This window comes from Scyliorhinus torazame, chromosome 3 (genome assembly GCF_047496885.1).
Source record: "Scyliorhinus torazame isolate Kashiwa2021f chromosome 3, sScyTor2.1, whole genome shotgun sequence".
Taxonomy (NCBI): Eukaryota; Metazoa; Chordata; class Chondrichthyes; order Carcharhiniformes; family Scyliorhinidae; genus Scyliorhinus; species Scyliorhinus torazame.
The window spans coordinates 58,793,881-58,819,878 of NC_092709.1; the positions used below are offsets into that span (position 1 = coordinate 58,793,881).

Consider the following 25,998-nt stretch of genomic DNA (forward strand, 5'->3'; position numbering starts at 1 on the left):
ACAGGAAGTAATTTCAGTCCGTCACCTGTGATCATGCTGCCATTAACTGCTTATACTGTGCTGGTTTACAGTCAGTGGTATTTACTGGAATACATCTAAATCAGGCTGATGGTTCATGAGGTGGACGAGAGACACTCTCTTCAGTTGTGGTTAACGAGTTCAAAATCCATGAACTATGGTGAAAACAAATGTACAATTCACGTGCCTTCACAAAGATACATGAAAAACATACAAGAGGCATGTGGAAGCAAAGGTTCAGCTGTCTGAACATGTCTATGCTACATGTTGTTGCACAGTTTCCTTATCAGATGAAGTCACCATTTAGCAGGTGGGAGAGGAGCCGTGCATGGTGGGTTTGTTCTACTGCTTAACATAGTGCTTCTTCTAGGTGCTACCCGACCAAGAGAAGCTAGTCAGAAGGTTGGTTGCGGGAGGTCATCAAATAGCTCCTGGATTGGAGGCAGCTCCATGTCTCCTGCTTGGTCATAATATAACCGAATACTGCACCATGCTTAATCTCTGCTGTTTTCTGCTGACTGCCTTGTTTTTGACTTTGAATCTGAGTGGATAACAATAACAATAGTGGTATTTTGTTCAAGAAACATGTTTGCCGCTGTCACACTCATGCCATACATCATTATCTGCCTCATCATCCACCTTAGCCAACAGAGTTATGCACACATGGTCCATGGAGGGTTTGTGTGTAGATTAAGGAGCACAATCTGTTGAGCACAACGCAGACACATCCCAGCTAAAGGAGGATGTGACAGCCAGTTCCCCAGATAATTGGAGGCCCTCGGGGATTAGGCCCCTGCTGAGCCTCATGTAGGACCTGGCCACAAGAAATCTGCTGGGGCAGATAACAGCAGCAAGGGGAAAACATCAAGAAGTCTTACAACACCAGGTTAAAGTCCAACAGGTTTGTTTCAAATCACTAGCTTTCGGAGAACTGCTCCTTCCTCAGGTGAATCACCACTGACCAAGCAGCATCGCCACCACTGACCCTAAGAGATCCAGAATGTGAGGCAGAGGTGGACACCCCTCCACCAGTGCTGGAGACCCGCAAGAGGCTGGAGCCATCAAGTCCTCACACCTCCAGATGCCACCCACAATTGTCATCCAAGGCAATGGGGTATGACACTTAAGTAGACTGCTTCCACCTTGACTGCTGATGTCACGTTTGCACTTAGACGTGGCAGAATAAAACTCAAATTGAAAAAGAGTATGATCACTCAGGGTGATTTTTCCATTTTGTTTTCCATTGATAAAAACGTACAATATAATTTATTTTCTGTAAATGTTCACAATTATAGAGCCTTGTTGGGGCCTGTCATAGTGACAGGTATTGGTTCAGTTGCAACCCATTTCCAGAGCTGAGTTTTACAAATAAATTGGTGCCTCCGGCTCCACGAGGCGACTGCCACAGTTTCATGGATCGATTTAAAATCTGGTTCGTGTCGAAAGAGTGACTGTTATTAAATCATTAAGGATCTCCATTGGTTACTCACAGTGGTTGGGTGGGTAACCATTCTGACGGAAATCCGGTCTTCCATAATCCCCTGGAGGCGGGAATGTGCCAGCCTGATGGCAATTCCCTCCGATTTTGGAGAACACCTCCTGTCTCTAGACCTGGTGCCACAGGCTATTGAAAATCCACCCTGTTAACTTTGTTGCCCTTTCCACAGATTCTGTTTGATTCATTGAGTACTTCTAGAATATCTACTTTATAAGGTTCCATGTTGTTAGAATATCTGCAATTCAGATGAGATGTTAAATTGATGGTACTTGTCACTATGAGAATGGATACTGCAAGGTATTATGGGGTGCTCAGCTGTGGTTGTACATTGGGCTCCACCACCTACTTCTCTGAAGAGCAGTAGAACATCAATGTAAGCAATAAGATGTCCCAATGGTTAGCACAGTTGCTTCACAGCTCCAGGGTCACAGATTTGATTCCCGACTTGGGTCACTGTCTGTGTGGAGTTTGAACTTCTTCCCCATGTCTGCGTGGGTTTCCTCCGGTGCTCCGGTTTCCTCCCACAGTCCGAAGATGTGCAGGTTAGGTGGATTGGCCATGACAAACTTGCCCTTAGTGTCCAAAATTGTTGGGTGGCGTTTCTGGGTTATGGGGATAGGGTGGAGATGTGAGCTTGGGTGGGGTGCTCTTTACAAGGGCCAGTGCAGACTCGATGGGCCAAATGGCCTCCTTCCGCACAGCAAATTCTATGATTCCATGGCATTTCCCCACGTCAAGGCACCTTTGTTTTCTTTGATAAATTTAGAGTACCAATTCATTTTTTTCCAATTAAGAGGCAATTTATAGTGGCCAATCCACCTACCCTGCACATCTTTTGGGTTGTGGGGCCGAAACCCACGCAAACACGGGGAGAATGTGCAAACTCCACACGGACAGTGACCCAGAGCCGGGATCAAACCTGGGACCTCGGCGCCATCAGACCGCAGTGCTAACCACTGCACCACCGCGCTGCCCTAAGGACTTTTGTGTGTAAAGCTCCAGTATCTGCTTGTAAGTGAGAGGGTTAATGAGGCAGTGAATGAGGAGATAAGGAATGAAGAGCATAATACTATCCATTTTTATATGGGGGAGACCACTACACTCTCCCTGATCCACAGTTTAAATTGCCTCGATGCTCAGATCCCAAATGGATCAAGGGTGACCGCAAACCATTTACATTTGCTGCCTTTTGTTATGTGCTGTCTTTTCCTACAGGCAAATATAAAAGGAACAAATGGTAGAAAGAGGAATGTGTGAATATATGGCAGGATGCTTGAGCTGGTGCTGAGTATATGAACATTCAGGTTCCTTACACTGGTTCCATGCTTGGTGTGTGTTGCTTGCCTTGTTTAATGGGCCCTATCGTACATGCTCTAAAATGGCAACATTACAGTGTCCAAGAACATGAGGATATCTGTGCCTTTAGGATTGTGAACAGTTGCCAAAGGACAGTGCAATCACTCTCTGCGATTGTGCACCACGTAGAGTGAGATGTAAAGATACATCATAAGGTAATGTTGTAAACTGAAACATGAGCGCGATTTACGGCCTCATTGCGTCCAGGTCGGTGATGCGACCAGGCCTCTCACAAGATTCGCGACGCTTGAGACATCTCACGAGATTCATCCCTGCCACAGTTTCATGACTCTCCTGCTGGCACCTGGGCACTGCCAAGGTACCCGGGTGGCACTGTCAGGCTGACAGGGGTGCTTTCAGGGTACCCAGTTGCAGTGTCAGGGTGTCCAGATGCCAGGGTGGCACTGCCAAGGTTCTGGGCCTGAGAGGGGTGATGCCCACAAAAGGGGGGATGAGGGTGTGTGTGAAGGGTAGGGGGGGTGAAGGGCGAGTATGAAGGGACCTCATAAAGGTTCGGGGGGGTTAAGGGTGGGGGTCCTGAAAGGGGCCCAAAATGGAGGTTTGGGGGGGGGGGGGGCTGAAAATTGGGGGCCCTCAGCAACCCCATAGCAGGGTGCCTGTCCTTACTTGGTGGCCCATGTGTGTGGGGGTGACATTGCCCATGGGTAGGGGGATTGTGGAGGACCGTCAAGCTCACTTCGAGATCAGGGCACCCTTTCAAAATGGAGATCCAATCTCTGAGGACCGGTCTCGGCAGCGAGTTCACCTCCCAGTGTTGAAAACATTTCTAATGGTGAGCTTGACCGGGATGAAACTCCTCAAGGCCCCCCAAAAATGATTAAATGTGATTGAATAGCGATGTGGATCTCATCCAAAAAAACGGCGAGAAACAATCTGCCGAACCTGCCCAAAATGACACTTAAGAAATGTTTTGGTTGAATCGCGCCCCAAATGTTAGCACAGATACCGTTGAAACTACTTGTAGTGCAGAAAACGATTTCTTTCCCTGCTCCTGTGTTTTGGCTATAGGTAAGGAAACGTGAATTAGCTCAGTCAGTTGCATCTATGTTGCTTGATGTACCCTTCATTGCAGGACGACCCTAAAACTCCAAAGGAACTGCAGGATCTCCAAAACAATGCAAAACTGAATAGACAATTCTCATCCAGTACCTGTCTTTAGCTGATTTTACTCCTCGGTTGCAGGACACCTTTCCAAAGACTGCAGCTTTTTCCAAGTGCTGTTGATGCCAGATAATATACCTCTAAGCATATGGAACTCCCAGGGCTGGATTCTCCATCGACGGGATCCTCGGTTTTGCCAGCAGCGCACTCATGCCAGCCGATTTCCCGACGGCGGGGGGGGGGGTACCCACAATGGGAAACCCCATTGGCTGGCTGCCGGGTCGGAGAATCTCGGTGTGGGCGGGGGCGCGCCACACCAGAAAATGGGTGCGGCGGGACGGAGAATCCCACCCCCAATGTTTCAGAAACTGCACGCAATTATTAGTCCCTAACTTTACTTGCCACTATCACAATTTTTGGTCCTACTTTTCTGTCAACATTTTCCATTGTAAATTATTATATCGACATCTGCCATTGAATTTTGCTATGTCAACTGTCACAGTGTAATACAGGCTCTGGTCACTGGCTGCAGCAAGCTTAACTCTCTCCCTGTGCCAATTTCATTGCAGTCTTTCAAAAACATTTGTATTCATTCTGATTGTGGACAACCACTGGCAATTTATTTGTTTCTAATAATGAGCTGACCTCACATTAAGGTGGGTCAGCAGGAAGCAACGCAGGCACCTGCAGTATTGAAATAATTACCGTCACAGCACTGCTATGCTGAGGCTGCTTTGCTATCCTCTGTGTGCATTGATCCTTTTTTATTTTTTTATATTTTATTTTTTAAATTTAGAGTACCCAATTATTTTTTCCAATTAAGGGGCAATTTAGAGTGGACAATCCACCTATCCTGCACATCTTTTGGGTTGTGGGGGTGAAACCCACGCAGACACGGGGAGAATGTGCAAACTCCTCACGGACAGTGACCCAGGGCCGGGATTCAAACCCGGGTCCTCAGCGCCGTTGGCAGCAATGCTAACCACTGTGCCACCTTGCTGCCCCGCCTTGATCCTTTTTAATGGGTTTCTCTAAATTAAAAAGAATTAAAGCTTTTTCTTGAACGTTGCAGCAAAACCCATCTGTTTTTCCACATTTCTGGGGAAGGTGAACACTTTTCTGAACAAACAAACTGTTGAGCATTTTTGATATTTCAGATTTTAAAATCCGGTTTCCTCCCACAAGTCCCGAAAGATGTGCTGTTAGGTGAATTGGACATTCTGAATTCTCCCACTGTGTATCAGAACAGGCGCCGGAATGTGGCGACTCGGGGCTTTTCACAGTAACTTCATTGCAGTGTTGATGTAAGCCTACTTGTGACAATAAAGATTATTAATTAATTATTAGCAAAACCTATGTCAGCGCATCCCCAAAATATAAGACTCATTAATCATAACCTGGATGTGATATTACCCATGTTTACATAGAATACATAGAATTTACAGTGCAGAAGGAGGCCATTCGGCCCATGGAGTCTGCACCGGCTCTTGGAAAGAGCACCTGACCCAAGGTCCACACCTCCACCCTATCCCCATAACCCAGCAACCCCACCCAACACTAAGGGCAATTTTGGACACTAAGGGCAATTTAGCATGGCCAATCCACCTAACCTGCGCATCTTTGGGCTGTGGGAGGAAACTGGAGCACCCGGAGGAAACCCACGCACACACGGGGAGAATGTGCAGACTTCGCACAGACAGTGACCCAAGCCTGGAATCGAACCTGGGACCCTGGAGCTGTGAAGCAATTGTGCTATCCATAATGCTACCATGCTGCCCACGTTCGTTTGCACGAATCTCTCATGTTTCTCAGTTTGCACAATGCTTACAAAACAGGTAATGAAACAGGACTCATTAAATGATCTGGGAAGCATTACGCACAGCAACGTTACAGTTAAAGTCAAATTTAGATATGTATAAATTGGCTTTACGCTTGTATATCTTACATGGTATCTGATTAAATCTTTTTCACCTTCTGCTGGTTGTTTCCAGTCATTGTTTTAAATCCTGACAGTAACACTTTGTTATTGCCAATATATCCTGACTGCCATGAATCAACATTTCTGATGTGCGACAGCGAAGTATACAAAACAGCCTTTATTCCTGTTACTGATAGAACAGCGAGGCTCTTTGTTTACCGTCTGCCTTGTTAATATTTCAGACAACTGTTTTAATTATTGGCATTTTTCGTGTCAGGATGTAGGACAAAAGCTATACTTGTAACAAATAAATAGGCCCATTGTCTTCAAGTGCAGTTTACAAACCTGGCTCATCACAGATCATAGGCTGATCTCTGTGAGCCACCTGAGATATGAAAAGAATGGCTAGTCAGGAGGGAATTCTAGATCCGTACTCAGTCATGATTTGGTTGGAGTTAGGCAAACAATTTTCCTCAAATACTTATGCAAGTTTGTAACCAACAAAGGACCCAATATGAACCGATAATTTCACTGCCCAATCCTCCATTGCCAATAGTGTACCAATGAAGCACTTTTTAAACCTTGCTTATATGACTGACTGCAGGCAGCTCACCAGAACAATATACCTGCACAAGGAAGCGACAAATGATAATGAAAACAATGAACAGACGATACTAAAGGTAATGATTTGCATGTTCTGTCTTAAGGAAATTGAATTTACAGTGCCTTTGAAAGGGGATTAACAGTGATGCAAAATAAAGAGATGAGATAGTGAATTTCATATCTTGAAATCCCATAAACTCTTTTTACGCTAATTGTTTCAGCCTGAAATCAAGGACACCTTGCATCTGAACACTGGTTGCCCTTCAGTCGTATGTACATGTGCTCAATTTTCAGGTGTGATTTAAACAGTAAATTTTGCCCCATTGCTGAGGGTGGGCATCATCCCTGAGTTTAGGCCTGTTCTCACCCAATGTCTAAATCCTGACACAGCATTACAGGGTCAGAGTCAGGAATCACTTTTTTCAATCCTATGCATGTTGAATTGTACTGAATATACTACTTTGGCAGTTTATACTATTGCACATCATTGCTCAATATCTGGATTACCAAAACCCGGACAGACTGAAAGCAGGAAGGACCCAAAATCCGGTTGTGCTTGGCGCCGCTGCCATGTGTAGCAATTCGAAAATGATGTGCAGATTATTTTGAGATCCTGCTTTATTTGGTGGCGCCATACAGTTTGAACACTGTTCTAACAAGTTTCTTTCTACAATTTGAGCTCCTGCTCGAATTGGTGGTGCCACACAGGTCAAACACGTTTCTCTGTACTCTCTGTCTTTACTGCATTCATCATGCTGAAGAGGCCAGCAGGAAATCCTGCGGCTGGCGGTAGCGCCAGGAAGAAATATTTGTCACTGAGTATTAACTTGTGGCCAGTTAGGATGTTTTTGAATTGTGATGGTGCAAATGAGCCCAATTTTAGTGACTTCCTTGTGGCTGAAGAAAAAAAACAGTTGTTGCAGATTTTGTGGTGTATGTGAAAGGTTTGTCACGTCCTGAAGCCAAGTTGTTGGACAAAGAAGCTGTCAAGGATTGTCTGAATATTGGCAGTGATGGTCCGGTTCACTTCCATCTCACAGATAGTGAAATATGTGACATGGTCATGAATAACAATAAAGAGAACGAGAGTGATAATGATAAAGGTGAAAATGGTGTATTGGATGAATAGGAAGCTGTCCATTGAAGGTGCAGAAGCATTCTGGAGGGCTTGATTCATGGAAGGGAGCAGGAGTGTTTCATTACGGAGCAGCAGATATTATGTGGGTCTAAGAAATTCAAGTTGTTGAAAAAAAGGTCAATATAATTGAAACCACTAAGCTGCAGGACATGTTTCATGGAGGTACAGCAAAGCCTGAACCATCAACCTTTGTAGCCTTTTCCCTAGCGTTTCGGATACAGGGACAACGTAAACCTATATATATCAAAGTGTACCGTTGTATAATAGTGTGTAACATTGCATATCAGTGTTTATTTTAGATCAAGAGCTTTTGAGATATTCCTGCTGCTGTAATAAAATGATGTAACATGCAATTCTTTCTTTTTCCATACAGGCCAAGAAATTAATTCCCCCAATTTCTCAGCACTGGGCCCACAATTCGTGTTTGTATGCCTGTTCAGATGGAAGTCAGCAAGGCAAAAGAATTAATCGACCCACCTCATCTAAATGGCAGTGGCGTAAATTCCTGATCCTCCGATACTGGCCTCCTCTTGTTAAAGCGGCACATTGCAGGAGGCAGTGGCAGTGTATCTAGACACCACATGGCACAGGCAGTCTGCTTTCTCTTAAAGGCAGGCTGCCTTCGAAAGGGAAGGTGGAAAAAAAAGATTGCTGCAATGCAAATTCTTACAAACTGAAGATATACAGAGGGATCCAGGCTGACAGGTGTGGTGCCAAAGGCATTAATGGTGTAGGTCGGAAGTGTCATAATATCCAATCATGTATATAATGAGATGCAGACAGGCAGTGATTGACACACAGGATGAAAATGAAATGAAAATTGCTTATTGTCACAAGTAGGCTTCAAATGTAAGCACACAAAACAGTGCAGCCAATCACCAGACAGGACACTACCACTATAAAGCCAGAGGGCACTAGGTTTCCCGCTCTCTCGGGACCCAGCCACTGAGACAGTCAGGGTCCACGAGCTAGCAAGTGCAAACACCATGCGGTAGCTAGTAAGTCTGGTCAGGCTACTAAAAGGTCTCCAGTCAATTCAGTATAATGTCGACCCACAGCTGAATATGTATATCAGTTCTATTGTTGAATAAAACAGTGTTGGTTCTTCTCCAGTGTTAGACGTCTGTTTCTAGCTTCCCTGCACCGAGTGCAGTCCACATCGAACCTACCTGCCTAACACATCATGGTACCAGAGTGATACTGATCTTGACAGACCCACCTCAAGTGAATCAGCATTGACCAGCAAGCAGCCATCCGGTGAAATGGAAAACATCCAGCCTCCTCTGCAGCTTCGCATCTCCGGCAACCTCGGCGCCAATTGGAAAATCTTCAAGCAAAAGTTCCTTTTGTACATCGAGGCCGCCAACCTCGAAGCAGCATCGGATGCCAGGAAGATCGCGCTATTTCTCTCCACCGCGGGGACCACGCCATCCACATCTACAACTCCCTTATGTTCGCTGATGGCGAAGACAAAACAAAATTCAAAACAGTCCTGCTGAAGTTTGACAGCCACTGCGACATTTAGGTGAATGAGAGCTTTGAACGGTACGTTTTCCAGCAGAGGCTTCAGTCCTTTTCAGTCCTTCGTGACCCATCTCTGCATCCTAGCGCAGTCATGTAACTATGACTCGACAGCTGATTCCATGATCCGGGATCAGATTGTTTTCGGGGTCCACTCCGACTCCCTTCGGCAGCAGCTCCTGAAACAGTTGACCCTCTCTGTCGCTATCGAGACGTGTGTTGTCCATGAGCATGCTAAGAATCGTTACTCCCACATCAGGGCGGCAGAAACTGTAAAGCTGGCCTCCCACGAGGTAGAACGGGTGCAGGCCATTGCACAGATGCAGGGCCTGAGCATCGAGGACAGTTTTACGTGCTTTTTCTGGGTCCCTGTGCATGCGCGCCACGACCGAGTGGACGACGAGCCCGACAACCTGACTGCGCAGGTGCGTATGTCGACCGACCGCACTGCGCATGCGTGATGGCGCACGGAACGCGCTGACTTCGGCGTCATGATGTGTCCGAATTGTGGCTCCGCCCATTTATAGCGGCAATGTCCGGCAAAAGGACGCTGGTGTCTACAGTGTGGCAAGCTTGGCCACTACACAGCCCTTTGCAGATCTGCTCCACCGCTCAGCAGCCAGTGATCCCAGCTGCGGCGCAGAAGTGTCCGCTCAATACAAGGCATGCCAGATTCCGATCCCGAGAGCCAAACAGACCCTGATGCTGAGTGCCTCAAGTCCCCAGACCGGGTGGGCATCATAACTACACATGCGCTGCCTTCCATCACAACGGCGAAATGCCTCTCGATCCTCAGTGTGGATCCCGACGACGAGTGGTGTGCTGTCCTCACAGTTAACAAGGCTCGCATCCGATTTAAACTGGACACCGGCGCATCAGCGAACCTCATCTCAAAATCCGACCTCGACACCATCCGTGCCAGACCAAGCATTCTTCCACCGGCCTGCCAGCTCCTTGACTACAATGGCAATGCCATAGCTGTCAGTGGCTCCTGTCAACTAGGGGTATGCAACAAGGCGATCAAGGCAACACTGCGGTTTTAAATCATCGGGCCTGACAGAGCGTCCCTGCTCGGTGCTCGCGCCTGCAAGCTCCTGAACCTGGTTCAGCGAGTCCACACCATGTCATCATCACCGGCGACGGCCTCGCCTGATGGAAACTTGCAAGCTGACATAGATGACATCATCACGCAGTACCACAGCATATTCGATGGAATGGGCACACTCCCATACCGATATAAAATCCTGCTCAAGCCGAACGCCACCATTGTAAATCATGCACCACGCCGGATGCCGGTGCCCCTCAAGGATCGTCTGAAGAAGCAATTACAGGACCTCCAAGACCCCAGGGCATCATATCGAAGGTCACAGAGCCAACAGACTGGGTCAGCTCCATGGTCTGCGTAAAGAAGCCGTCAGAGGAACTTCGCATTTGCATTGACCTAAGGATCTAAACCGCAACATCATGCGGGAGCATTACCCAATACCAAAACGTGAAGAGTTGACCAGTGAGATGGCTCATGCCAAATTCTTTACTAAGCTGGACGTCTCCAAGTGTTTTTGGCAAATACAGCTGGACGTGTCCAATCGCAAGCTGTGCACGTTCAACACCCCGTTCGGTTGCTACCGCTACAACTGGATGCCTTTTGGGATCATATCTGCCTCTGAAGTATTTCACCGCATCATGGAGCAGATGATGGAGGGCATCGAGGGGGTGCGAGTATACGTTGACGACGTAATAATCTGGTCCACAATGCCCCAGGAACACATCGCTCGCCTCAAGAAGGTATTCCAGAGAATTCATGAACATGGTCTCCAGCTCAACAGGGCCACGTGCTCACTTGGTTAATTGGATAATAAGTTTCTGGGTGACCACATGTCGCAGCAGGGCGTGCAGCCAGATGCCGGCACGGTCTCGGCGATCAGCGCCATGAAGTCCCTGGAGGACAAGAAGGCGGTCCTCCGCTTCCTCGGGATGGTCAACTTGCTCGGGAAATTAATTCCCAATATGGCTTCCCACACCATGGCCCTCCGCCATCTCGTCAAGAAGTCGGCGGAATTCCAGTGGCTGCCCACGCATGAAGGGGAATGGCATGAGCTGAAAGCAAAGCTCACCACAGCCCTGGTTCTAGCGTTCTTCGACCCAACCAAGGAAACCAAAATATCGACTGATGCAAGCCAGGACGGCATTGGGACGGTGCTCCTTCAGCGAGATGATTCCTCGTTCTGGGCTCCAGTGGCATATGCCTCCAGGGCCATGACGCCCACTGAGCAACGGTATGCTCAGATTGAGAAGGAGTATCTGGGCCTCCTGACAGGGAGAGTCAAGTTTCATGACTACGTTTACGGCCTGTGAAAATTCACTGTAGAGACGGACCACAGGCATCTAGTCCATATAATCCAGAAGGATTTAAATGACATGACACCTCAGTTACAGCAAATTCTTCTTAAGCTACGCCGCTACGACTTCGAACTTGTCTACACGCCAGGCAAAGAGCTGATCGTTGCAGATGCCCTATCCAGATCCATTACCACACCGTGTGAACAAAGTGACTTCATCTGCCACATAGAAGCGCAAGTGCAGTTGTGTGCCACCAACCTTCCGGCCTCTTGACGAACGGGTGGTTCAAATTCGTGAGGAGACGGCCAAGGATCCTCTGCTGCAGCGCGTGATGCAGCACCTTACCATTGGCTGGCAGAAGGGACAATGTCCCCAGTTCTATAACGTAAAAGACGACCTGACGGTGGTGGAGGGAATCCTTCTGAAACTCGACAGGATTGTAATTCCTCAGAGCATGCGGGCTATGGTGCTGGGCCAACTCCATGAGGGTCACCTTGGGGTCGAGAAATGCCGACGCAGAGCTCGGGAGGCGGTCTATTGGCCGGGCATCAGCCAGGACATTGCCGATACAGTCCTCAACTGCCCTACCTGTCAGAAGTTTCAACCAGCTCAACCCATGTAAACGCTGCAACAGCACAAGATCGTGACCTCTCTGTGGTCCAAAGTAGGTGTAGACCTTTTCCACGCCAAGGGGCGTGACTACGTATTCCTGGACGACTACTTCTCCAGTTATCTAGAAGTGGTGAAACTGTCCGACCTCACGTCTAAGGCGGTAATCAAAGCCTGCAAAGAAACGTTCGCCAGGCATGGGATTCCGCTCACGGTAATGAGCGACAACGGTCCTTGCTTTTACAGCCAGGAATTATCAGATTTTGCACAGTCCTACAACTTCCGTCACGTAACCTCCAGTCCCCACTACCCGCAGTCAAACGGGAAGACCGAGAAAGGGGCCCAAATTGTAAAGCGGTTGCTGTGCAAAGCTGCAGACTCAGGCTCCGACTTCAACCTGGTGATGCTGGCATATAGGGCAACCCCACTGTCCACTGGGTTGTCTCCAGCGCAGATGCTCATGAATCGCACTCTGAGGACCACAGTTCCAATCATCCATGTTCCAGACCTTGACTACCTCACGGTCTTACAGAAAATGCAGCAGTCACGGGCCCAACAGATGGCCACATACAATGCTCATGCCATGCATTTACCCGAGCTGGCCCCAACTGATCATGTTCGTGTCCAGTTGCCTGACGGCGGCTGGTCAGCCACAGCTGTTGTGATCAAACAAGTGGCCCCAAGATCGTTCCTTGTCCGCATGGCTGATGGCTCCCTGCTACGGCGCAACAGACGGGCACTGCAAAGAGTTCCACGCCCGCTACCTGACCGAAGTGCCCCGCCATCTACGATGCTTCCTCCGAACGTACCCTGCCACGAGGCCACCAATCTACCAGCAATCCTGCTGGCCCATGCGACCACCGCGATGGCAGCGATCCCGCCTATCCACGTGCAGGCGGCTCCTGATTCACCTCTGCGGCGATCGACAAGAATTCGTCCCCCACCACAAAGACTGAATCTGTAGACTGAACATTTGTACATTTTGTGACTTCATCGATTTAACCTCTGTAAATAGTGTTTCATTTGCCATGTATCTGCACTATCGACACCTTCCTATGTATATACGTTCATTTAGACACCTTTTGTATATAGTCAGGCATATATATATATATATCCGCACACACACCTTAGTATTTATTTATCGAAAAAAAAAGGGGGGAGATGTCATAATATCCACTCATGTATATAATGAGATGCAGACAGGCAGTGATTGACACACAGGATGACCAGTAAGCACACAACACAGTGCAGCCAATCACCAGACAGGACACTACCACTATAAAGCCAGAGGGCACTAGGTTTCCCGCTCTCTCGGGACCCAGCCACTGAGACAGTCAGAGTCCACGAGCTAGCAAGTGCAAACACCATGCGGTAGCTAGTAAGTCTGGTCAGGCTACTAAAAGGTCTCCAGTCAGTTCAGTATAATGTCGACCCACAGCTGAATATGTGTATCAGTTCTATTGTTGAATAAAACAGTGTTGGATCTTCTCCAGTGCTAGACGTCTGTTTCTAGCTTCCCTGCATCGAATGCAGTCCATATCGAACCTACCTGCCTAACACATCAGGAAGGAGGAGAGACGCCTTGCCCTGTGGGGGGGAGGTTTGAGCAGGAACTCTCTGGAGCTACTCTCAGAAGTAAACAAGTAGTCAGAAAGATCAACCCCGGTATCTGTTCCCGAGGACCTGACAGCTGTGTCACAAGAAGTGGCAATTCCTGCAAACAGAATTTAGGGAGTGGGAAGTACATTAAAAACAGGACGCAGAAGGTAATAATCTCTGGATTACTTCCGGTGTCACATGCTAGTGAGTATAAAAATAAGAAGTTAGTACATAGGGTGCACTTACAAGAGCTAGGTTGAGTTGGGTGTTTGAGGAGGTGGAAGATAGGTGTAAGCGGTGTGGGAGGAGCCTGGCAAACCATGTGCATATGTTCTGGGGGTGTCTTGAGCTAATGAGATTTTGGGTCTCTTTCTTCAGCACTATGCCCAGTCCTCTAGCAGCCATATTTGGGGTGCCAGACCTGCTGGAGTAGGGGCATTTGTCTTAGCCTTCGCCTCACTGATTGCTTACAGACAGGTTGAGTTGAAGTGGAGGTCAGCTTCTCCACCCAATGTCTCAGTGTGGCTGGGTGATCTCATGGAGTTTTTGCATCTTGAGAAAATTAAATATGCGTTAAAGGGTGCAATTGAGGGGTTCCACAAAAGAAGGCAGCCTTTTATTGTGTTCTTTAAAGAGCTAATCACCGGGCAGCGCGGTGGTGTATTGGTTAGCATTGTTGCCTCTCGGCGCAGAGGTCCCAGGTTCGATCCCGGCTCTGGTCACTGTCCGTGTGGAGTTTGCACATTCTCCCTGTGTTTGCGTGGGTTTTGCCCCCACAACCCAAAGGTGTGCAGGGTAGGTGGATTGGCCATGCTAAATTGCCCCTTAATTGGAAAAAATGAACTGGGTACTCTAAATTTTAAAAAAAGGAGCTGGTCATCATCAGCTGTTAAGGGTGGGGGGCTGATGCTGTTGTTTTTGGTTGGTTGTTTTGTTTTATGGTTTGTTTTCATATGCATTAAAAAACGATCCACAAAAATATATTTTTAAAAAAGTCACAAGGGAGTTTGGCAAAATTGGATGGTATTTATTTTAATGCAAGGAGTCTGATGAATAAGGCAGATGAGTTGAGGGCACAAATTAAAACATGAGGGTATGATGTCATTGCTGTCACTGAGCCATGGTTGAGCAAGGGACAGGATTGGCAAAGAGAGGAAATCCTGAGAGCACATTGTCCAAAACTCAATGGTCTGTGGTATCCTGAGCTCTTTGCAGCAGAACTTTCCAGTAACAGTCACATATCGGATCCCTACCAAGATGGCAAATATGGTCAACTTTGCTTTGAAGAACAAACAAGATCACATTCTGCCTGAAAGATATTCATAATATAGATCTCATGTGAGTTGCAACCTACATATCTCAAGTAAATTTCTTCATAAGCCATCAATAACAATTCATATCTACACAATAATGCTTATATTACTAATATTAGGACTGCAGAGAAGAGAAATGGGCAATGAGCAGTAATAGAACAATGATCAGAAACACAGCCTCAAAAGCTAAGATTTAGGAAGATTTTGAAATTATAGGGAGAAAAATAGCAGGTTTGGGGAAAGACGGAGTTCCAGACAGTAAGACTGAGATGACCACGCCCTTAGCCAAGCTGGTCCAGAACAACACTACCAACTACCCAGCAAAGTGGAAAATTGCCCAGGTATGTCCTGCACAAAAGAAGCAGGACAAATACAACCTGGCTAATAACTGCCCCATCAGTCTCTTCTTGATCATCAGTAAAGTAATGGAAACGGTCAGAAAGGAGATACAGAGCTTCCTGGTGGAGCCGGCCTCCACATTGCTGGAGGAGGTGCTGATGATGGGGGACTGGAGAAGGGGATAGTGGTGACGGTTTACGGAGCTATTTTGGAAGAGGAGAAGGCACAACTGGAAGGGATCAAAGTGGGAGGAAGAGTTGGGAGAGGGTATGGAGGAGGGGTTCTGGTGAGAGGTGCTCCAGAGAGTGAACGCCTCCACCTCGTGCACGAGGTTGGGGCTGATACAGCTGAAGGTGAATTTAGAGCATACCTCACAAGGGTGAGAATGAGCCGATTCTTTGAAGGGGTAGAAGATGTGTGTGAACGTTGCGGGGGAGGGGTGGGGGGGTGGGCGCAAATCACGTTCATATGTTTTGGTCCTGTCCAAAGCTGGAAGATTACTGGAAGGAGGTTTTTAGGGTAATCTCTAAAGTGGTGTCCGTGAAACTGGACCCAGGCCCTTGGGAGGCCATATTCTGGGTGTCGGACCAGCCAGGGTTGGAAACGGGTGCGGAGGCAGACGTTGTAGCCTTCGCATCGTTCATCACCCGAAGGCGGATCCTGATGGGATGGAGAGCAACCTCTCCACCCTGTGCCCTGGCGTGGCAGGGGGACCTGTTGGAATTCTTGACTCTTGAGAAAGTTAAGTTTGAACTTAGGGGAGGATGGAGGGGTTCTACAATTCATGGGCATTATTCATTATGCACTTTCAAGAACTGGATAACATCGAACATTAGTTTGGGGGGGGGGGGGGGGGGGAGGGAGGATTGGGGGGAGGGGGACTGTGTGTGTTAATGGTGACTATGGATGATTCCTGATTCCTTTTTGTCATTTGTTTATGTGAACATGCGGGCTAATGTTTGGGGTTTGGTGGGAGGATGGGATCGTTGTTATTGACATGGGGATTGACATTATATTCATTATTGAATATTGTTGGTGGGTGCAAATTTGGGAGAAAATGTGAAAAACGAGAATAAAAATATTTTTTAAAAAGTCATTAAAAGTGCTTTCAAGCGACACTTACTCAGCGATAACCTGCTCACTGACACTTAGTTCTGGTTCTGCCAGGGTCACTCAGCTCCTGACCTCATCACTGCCTTGGTTCAAACATGGACAAAAGGGCTGATTTCTAGTGGTAAGTTGAGACTGATTGCCCTTGACATCAAGGCAGCATTTAACAGAGTATGACAACAAGGAGCCCTAGCAAAGCTGGAGTCAAAGGGAATCAGAGGGAGGAGTTGTACCTGTTGCAGTTGGAAGTCAATCATCTCAGCTCCACGACTTCACTCCAGGAATACCTCAGCATAGTGTTCTAGGTCCAGCCATCTTCAGCTGCTTCATCAATGACCTTTCTTACATTATAAGGTCAGAAGTGGGGATGTTTTCAGATGACTGCCTAATGTTCAGCACCGCTCGTGACTCCTCAGACACTGAAGCAGCCCATGTCCAAATGCAGCAAGGCTTGGACAAACCCAGGGTTGGGCTGATAAGTGGCAAGTAACATTCCCGTCATACAAGTGGTGGGCAATGACCATTGTAAGGACCCTTCCATTATTTCCCCTTTCCTTTACTTTGTTGTTATCATTTTTGATCCACGGATATTTAATGCACATATACCTTTAAGTCGAGTAGAGGAAGAGAGGAACTCAAAAGTTGCAAAATAATAAACTGTGCTATGAGGATTTAGATTTTTCACAGAAGAACTTAGACTTTCTGGCACCTGAGAGATCGGAGAGATTCAGTGTGATTGGTTGGCGAAAGATGGCATTCTGCCCGGCGACAGACAGTAATTTGCTTCGGGCAGGTGGGAAGTTTTCAGAGGGCTCAGGAAACAGAACATGCCTGGTTGCTGAGAGCAGTTGCTCTCTCTCTCTCCAAAAAGGTTTCTTGCCTGCTGTTTCTGAAACTACAGTGAAAATCATTACCAACGGAAATCAAAGACCTCCCCCAAATGAAGGCCCAGACTAAAAGATATACTGCAAGACATCCCTCTGAAACAGAGGGCGCGATTCTCCGCTCCCGCGACTAAGTGCCCATGCCGTCGTGAACGCCGTTGAGGTTCTCGACGGCGCGAAACGGCCCCGATCTCGACCGATTCAGGATCGGGCCGCGAGAGACTCGGGGGGGCGAGTCGCTAAAGCAGCGTCGTCAGCGCGCGCCGGGCATTGGCGCCGCATAAAAGTGGCGCATGCATGGTTGCCGTCCTCCCCGAGGCCACCCCGCAAGAAGATGTCGGAGGAAAGGAGGTCCTCCTTCAGAGAGACCGGCCCGCCGATCGGTGGGCACCGATCGCGGGCCAGACCCCTTTTGAGTGCAAGCCCGGTGAAAGAACCCCCCTCGCCCCCCCCCCAGCGTTCCCGTGCTGTTCCCGCCGACAGCGACCAGTTGTGGATGGTGCCGTCGGGAAGCCGTCTATTTGGGCAGGCCGCTCGGCCCACCCGGGCAGGAGAATAGCGGGTGTAGCGGAGAATCGCCATTTTGGGTGTCCCGGGCGATTCTCCGGCCTGCGCTGCGCAGAACTCGAATGGGGCCGATCCCGTAGCTTGGGTGCATCGCGGGAGGGCGTCGGACCGGCGTCACGGGGAAAAGTGGCGCGCCAGCCGATTCTCCAAACCGGCACAGGAGCGCAGAATCGCCCCCAGAGACTTTTATCTTTTTTACTTTTTGTATTATTTTCCTTTACATCCTCTTTCCCCTCTGTGTTTGTCTGTCTTGCGTGGGTGCAGAGGGTGGGGCGAGTTAAAGGGATGGAGGGATTAGGAATTAGATTATAGTCAACCAGTTGTATTTGCTGCCTATTTAATTGTAGTTATTGTTATTAATAAAAATTAATTGTGTTTAAATTTACAAACCTGGTGACTGCACTTATTGGGCAGCCAAAGACCAAAGTCTCTGGGTATTTTCGAAGAATTAATAATTAATTTCAATTGTGTTGCAACTTCAGGTCAAATGGGACTGGAATTGACCGTGCACCCAGTCCAGGGTGTGGTAACACCACCTCCAACTAAAGAGAAATTAACCGTCACCCTTTAACACACAATGGCATTATCATCACTGAATCCCCCACTATCAACATCCTAGGGGTTACTATTGACCAGAAACTGAATGGATCAGCCACATAAATGCTGTGGTTACAAGAGCAGATCAGAGGCTAGGAATCCTGTAGCCAGTAACTCACCTCCTGATTCCCCAAAGCCTGCCCATCATGTAGGAGGCACAAGTCAGGAGTGTGATGGAATACTGTTGTAGCCATCTGGGATGGCCACTTCCCGATTACAAAATGGACACTTTGCAAAGATTGCAGGGAAAATGGACAATGCTGAGAAAACAAGCAGGTTCAGCGTTTGTCTGTATATTGGAGCCGCAGCTCCCAGACAAGACCAAAACTGTTGGCCCATTTGCATACTAATGGCCCATCTCCGGGAACAAAAGAGTAACATTTGAGTAACCGATACTAAGGCAGACACCCCGGTGCCAGAGGAGACCAGAACAAAGCAGGCCAATGGCCACCTAGGACACACCCAGCCATCAGGGCACCCACCCCTTTATTGGATGAAATCAATAGGAATGATCAAGAAACGGCCCAACCTCTGGGTATAAGAAGGAGCCCCCGAGAGAGAATCGCTCTCTTGGACTCGACTCTCACAGCGGAGAGACCTGTCCACCAGCTGCACCAGAAGCAAGTAAGTCCAAGGTCAACGCTTGCTACCAGACAGACGACCTTAGCTGTTCCCCTTTACCAGTTCGACCCCAGCAGCCTCAGAACCGATCAACGGCCATTGTTCCTCTGACTGAGTGGGCACCCAAAGCTAAGTATAGGCTTTAGCAGTAGTGATAGCTTAGTCTGTAGTATTTGTGCATGAGTAGATTTAACTGCGTGTATAAATAAATAAGCATTGACTTTGAACTAACTAACTGGTGTATCGAGTCTTTGATCAGTATTCGGTTTGAACCCTTGTATCAAAAGATACCTGGCGACTTTAGAGCAAACAAAATTAGGATTAAGGAAGGCGACCATATTAACCGCCATATTCAGAGCCAACCAAAGAGAGCAACACTGTCCATTTGCCTGGATGAGTGCAGCTCAAATAATAGTCAAGAAGCTTAACACCATCCAGGACAAAGCAGCCTGCTGGATTGGCACCCCATCCACAAGCAATCACTCCATCCACTGCTGCTGTTTCAAATTCTGGAACACCATCCGATACCACATGGGCTGCAATGGTTCAAGAAGGCAGCTCACCAACATGTTGTGAGGCAATTAGGGATAGGCAATGGATGTTGGCTTAACCAAAGAAGTCCACATCCAGCAAATAAATAAAAATAATGCCATCCATTGTGGAGCAAAGTTAAATTAGGAATGACAGAACGCGAGAGTAGGATCATCAAAGATAGTGAGCTGGATGCAAGCCAGAGATGTTTTCAGGCATATGAAGGGATAAGATAATGGAAGGTAAACAGATAAGATAAACATGGACAACTGTCTAATTCAGTGTGCTAAGGAACAGAGAACCAATGGGAGTTAACAAGAACAGACCTAAATGGGATGGGGCTGGAGTAGAGGTTTGTGCAGTATGCAACTTATAAGGTTTGGAAAGGGAGTTTAGAAATTGCATACATATTTTCAGCTATGCATCGGATTCATTTATTATGAAATCTCAGTTCAGCAAATGCTTAGTTCACAGGATTCCTGTCCACAACTACATCATCACTTTGATGAATTGAACAGATTTCTGCTTGGCGAATTATTTATACAACACTGACTTATGGTTTTATTGCTTCATGGGCAGAAAGAATCTTCCCTCAGGGTTTTTCCTGAAAGCTACTGTAAATGTCAGCTCGAGACAATATTAGAAACATCAAACATGCACATTTTATTAACCTGAAGGTACACAATTATTTTTAATATACTCTGTTGGAGAAATTGATCAAATTCAATTTTCATCTCTTGATTATGAAGGCATGCATATATGCTTTGGAAACCAAACTTGGTTATAAAAATTATTTTCCATAAAAGATTGAAAACTCTATTGCTATTGATTAGTTTGTTTCGGGACTCTGTCTTTGACTCCCAATACATCGATATTATTAATACCATTTCTTAGTCTTTGCCCTCTCCAATTAATTAAAAATAGAATGCAACATTTTTTTTGCAAGACAATGGGCGGGATTCTCCCCTACCAGCGGGGCGGGGGGTCCCGGTGGGATGAAGTGGCGTGAACCACTCCGGCGTCGGGCCGCTGATCTGCACCTTTAGGGGCCAAGCCCTCACCTTTAGGGGCCAGGCCAGCGGAAGTCCGCGCATGCGCGGGAGCGTCAGTGGCTGCTGACATCATCCCCGCGCATGCGCAGGGGGTGTCACCTCCGCGTCAGCCATCGCGGAGGCTGATGGCCGAGGCGGAGGGGAAAGAGTGCCCCTACGGCACAGGCCCTCCCGTGGATCGGAAGGCCCCGATCACGGGCCAGGCCACTGTGGGGGCACCCCCCGGGGCCAGATCACCCCGCTACCCCCCCCCCAGGACCCCAGAGCCTACCCGCGCCGCCTGGTCCCACCAGTAAGGGAGGTGGTTTAATTCACGCCGGCGGGACCGGCATTACAGCAGCGGGACTTCGGTCCATCGCGGGCTGGAGAATCGCCGGGGGGGGGGGGCCCGCCAACCGGCTCGGCGCGATTCCCGCCCCCGCCGAATCTCCGGTGCCGGAGAATTCGGCGGCCGGCGGGGGCGGCGTGAATCGCCGCCCCCCCCCCCCCCTGCGATTCTCCGACCCGGTGGGGGTTGGAGAATCCCGCCGAATATTCTTTTTGCTCCCTTCAATTTTTTCCTTTACCCCTTCCACCCAAATTTATGCTCGCATTAGATTGCCAAGAATGTTCCCTGCATTGGCAAAGTGATAATCCCAAAATATGAGGCCAGACAGCAAATGTTAATGAGGTATCTGGATTTGTCCAGAATCAAAGTTAAGTTCCATCGTATCCTCATTCAGGTGCTGTAGGCAAATCCACCTGTGGTAACTGAACAGCAATCATGAGTGAGAACCTGTGCTGAGACTTGTGTATTGGGCTTGGAAAATGTGAGTCGGCCCATTTGCCAAGTTAGGGAACCTGAGTCTGGTACCTTAGCATAGATTCACCATATTTTTGTCTGGGGGTTGCAGGGTTCCAATTTCGGAAGCAGAGGCAAAGGAGTGCAGGTGCCCAAATTGAACTTCTTATAAGGCCCGCCTTGGTTTGTTTGGACATCAGCCCAGTTTGTCAACATTGTTCTTGTGCTCCCTATCCCACATTCCTCAACCCACCGTCCATAACACTCTCAACTGCAATGTCCCTTCCAACTCCCACAACCTATCATATGCCTCATGCAGTCTCATACTCCTCATTGCTCCCATTTTTCTCATACTCTCCATGTCCACTCATATAATCTCCCTTATACTCCCGACACCCCATTCCATGCTCCCTCATATCTCCATGCCCCCTCATATTCCCCATTCCCTTATACTGACCAGGCTCCCGCCATCATACTCCACATATCGCATCAATGCCCCCTCATATTTCCAATGCCCAAATATTCCCACTCATACTCCGCAAGCATCCTCCATAGCCACTCACCTAATATCCACGGAGGTCAAATTTGAATTGGACATTCATAAAAACTCTCATCCATAAACCTAATTATAAAAATGTAAATCCCCTCAAGTGTAGAAACAAACATTTATCAACTTACAACACCAAAAACAGAAGATTGTTTAATAACCTATTAGAACTGTAAATCAAAATGTGAAAACAGCATCGTCCTGCTGAGATAAGTGGACCTTTTGAAACTCAGCCAAGCATACATGATAGCACCACTATCAAAACAAATCCTGGAAAATGTCAACACTGGAGCCTTTGAAATCAAAACACCAGATGACCTTTTTTAAACTGCAGATGGTGTTTCATTTCCATTGCAAAGCAGACTTCCTGTCAATTAATTTAGTGTAGCATGTGCTTTAATGTTCAACAAACAGGCCACTGTTTACAAAAGCTGGCTTGACATTTAATTCTCAGTTGGAAATATGTTAGGAGAGCTTTGCAGAACATTTTTCTACAGTTGTGAAAGCATTATGGTACTTTCTCTATTGGGGAAAGTACTGTAATGCATGTCAACACTACACAATGGCAGCTAATGTAATGGTCAACTTACCATTGTAGGACAGAGCCCTATGATCATTCACTGCATTAGGAATACACCTATATTGCAATATAGAATCTAATAGTAACATATAAAGGTGTCAAAATATTCAACAGTTATTTGTCAGGATATTCCAGAAGCCTCAGAAAGCTACACCCAGTGATCACAAACCATCAAACCTGGAGGCTTTTTATGGTATCCAAATCCCGCACTAGCACAGGAAAATGGCACGGAGAGGGAAATTTAAATTACCTATGGCCTCACAAAAGCGACCCTGACCTCAGAAAAGGTGCCTGCAGGATTCACACTCAAGATCCTGAAAATTGGAATTTGTAGTCAAAAACGTATGTATTTTTTACTTTCCCAACCCAATTCCCATCTTTATCAGGAGACACAAATTTGATCCCTTGTTTTATTTTTGCCCTCAAGGATACTGAAGCTAAAGCATGTTAGTGCTGCTAGGTCCCAATGTGCAGAGTGGGTGCAGACACAGAAAATAATTTGCTGGGGTTTTGGAGTGCTGGGGCCAGGAAAACCCAGGAAAAATACCTGCCATTTGCTGACCGAGGCGGAGGGGAAAGAGTGCCCCTACGGCACAGGCCCTCCCGTGGATCGGAAGGCCCCAATCACGGGCCTACCACGGAAGTTGTGCATTTTATTTCCATTTCATAGTGCAGGATATTGAGCTCTACTCCAGGGTTTAAGTACACAATTTGGGCAACATGCCAGTCAGAACCGAGGAAATATGGCATTGCTGAAGATATCCATCAGATGAGATGATAAACTCAGCCAGACTTACCTGTTTGAATAATTCAGGTGGACATCAAGAACTCCATTCTAAGAACAACAAATTCATCTAGTGTCCTGGACAACAATCTTTCATCTCATTCCTCCTTGGGCAACTTTCTTAAGCACAAAATGGCTGCCATATTTGCCAAATTAAAAAGCGACCGCAATTTGCTGCATGTGAGGTATTTTCAAACATTTGAAAGCCAGGATCAGGTGCTTAATAAGTACAAGTTCTTTATTTTCTAAATAAAAAGCAGTTCTCTTTGTTCACCCTTTTGTTTACCCTGCTGCTCGCAGTTGAGAGAAAAACTATGATAAGATATCTCTCCCAATGCTGCTATTGATAAGAAGCTACAACATGTCTGGTTTGACTGGTTTTCTGATTTTCTTTCCCCCCTTTGGAGAAATGCCCAGGCTTCACTTACTAGCTTGCCTTTCATGGTCTCATCAAGAACCCATACGAGAAATTGGGCAGGTATCTGTGTCCCATCATTCTCTTTCATAGCACATTGATAAAATAATATGATGTTCCATTGCATCGTATGGGTTTTTAAAATAAGATTCATTCTTCCAAAATGGTAGGTACTTAGCACTTTTCATATTTGTTCAAACATAACTTAACCTTTCATGAAGCCTACACATATGAAGCCTACACATACATCGCTTTTGTACGAACTGAATGAAGGATTTTTCAGATTATTGGTTTATGCGAAAGGCAGCTTTATTTTTTAGCTTTCGAGTACCACGTGTGCTCCCAGTCACCGAGACACAGATCATACACATTTGTTGACAAACCCAATACAAAATTTGCAAAGACTCATTTTTTTAACCATTCTAAGACAAGAATAAAAGCAAGTTAACTTTCTATAGATTTTACTAATTTGTCATTAGAATAAAATATTGATGCGAATAAAATTTGCAATGGTATAACATTGATTTAATTACTTAATATTCTTCTTGACATGCACTGAACTTCATGGAGGAACATGTACATCTAATGCTATCAGCATTAAAAAATGATTATCACACACCATGTACTTGGAACAATGCTACCTAGGCCCACAGCTCAAGAGTGAAAAAGAAAGCCAAAGAAAAATCATGGGTTTCCCAAAGATAAATGTAGCAGTTGATGTAGAACTGGAGAACACAAACCATGAATGGCTCGGGTTTGAACAACATGATATGATAGCACAATATGTTTTGGCTGATTTCAGCTGAGCTGGCAGTAAAATCTTTACAACTGGTCTCAGTACCCCGTGAGCTAGAGAGGAAAAATAAAAACATTGGATCAGAGATAACCATTCAGCTCCTCGAGTCTTTACTACCATTCACTAAAATCGTGGTTTAGCTTTATATTAATTCTCTCTATGCGTCTTGATTCAGAAACTCCTCATAATCTTGCCCAAACAAAAATCTATCAAACTCAGCTTTGTACATTCCGACTGGCCCAGCCTCAAAAGCATTCATATGCTGGATGAGGACAGAGTTCTGATAGGCTGAGATTCCTCCAATGCATGAATAGTCTGCATGTACTTACTAAACTTCCATGTGAAGAAAGGCTAGTTGGATGCCTTTAGTTTATTTTTCATCCTACTAGACTGTAGAATGGGAATGTGCCCCCAAACAGTTTTTAAATTCTTTCACAAAAGCATCAGGTTCCAGATGCAGTCCTGTTCTTGGGGTGTCTCTCCTCAAGTGACTGATACCTTGGGTACCCTTTAAGGGAGAAGTGCAGGATACAGAGAGGTCAAATAAAATTACCACAGTCGGGAAAGCTAGAAGCAAAATTGTAGTACATTACTGTCAGCTGGCTTATTATTTATGGATAATGTGAGCTACTTCTATACTTTGTCATCTTCCATCATGTAAAATAATTTTTCTCCTGGGTTACCTCATTTCAGTAAAGCCTAATCAAGTTGACATCCACTGCTGCTGGTTATATTGGCCCTAAAAGAGTTCTTAAACAAATGAAAAATATTGATTCCATTCCTGAAAGCCCTGGTTTCAATTTTCAGGAGGAAATTAAATCATGTATAAATCAATTGTCAGGCTCAAGCCTACCACGATTGAAATGTTTCTTCCACTAAAGAAAAAGAGGAAGTCTCTATTACAGTGAGGACATGCCAAGAGAAATAAAACTTTGCTGAGGCCAAATGTGAAAGCTATTTCAGATAATCAAAGGTTCAGCAAATGGGATGGAGCAAGGAACCACCTGCAATCCGACAATTCACATCTTGAAACTGTCACTCCACTTGTTCTTTTAAAAGTCATATTTTCAAGAGTTTATAGCTGTATATAAATTGCTAAATTGCGCTAGAGGTTTTTTTTTGAATGCCTGTACCTCTGGTGGGAGCAATGTGGCTTTGAAAGTTGAATCAATTTATTTGGTTTTGGTTTCTGGCATTCAGTTGGGTTAAAGAATTGTTGGATAAAAGTTGCTGTCTTTTCCTGTCAGGCTAAGTGGCTATTCCCGGTCGTCTTTGGCATCCTATGAGCTGATTTGACTGTTTTTGGTGGGGTAAAGCTTTTTGCAGGTGATCCATCACGACAGCCATCTACAGATGAGT

At 46.5% G+C, this 25,998-nt stretch overlaps 1 protein-coding gene across 2 annotated transcripts in view; it reads right to left on the reverse strand.

Annotated features, from left to right (window-relative positions):
- The window catches only part of afg2a (AFG2 AAA ATPase homolog A), a 721,265-nt gene that overhangs the window by 26,448 nt on the left and 668,819 nt on the right, over positions 1-25,998 (reverse strand). Inside the window, exon 16 of one of the 2 annotated variants that reach the window (XM_072495695.1) lies at positions 24,439-24,692. The exons of the other annotated variant lie outside the window; for it this stretch is intronic. Coding sequence (XP_072351796.1) covers positions 24,678-24,692 — 15 coding nt within the window. The 3' untranslated portion in view covers positions 24,439-24,677. Of the gene's footprint in view, positions 1-24,438; positions 24,693-25,998 lie in introns of those variants that run through there. 2 annotated transcript variants of the gene reach the window in all.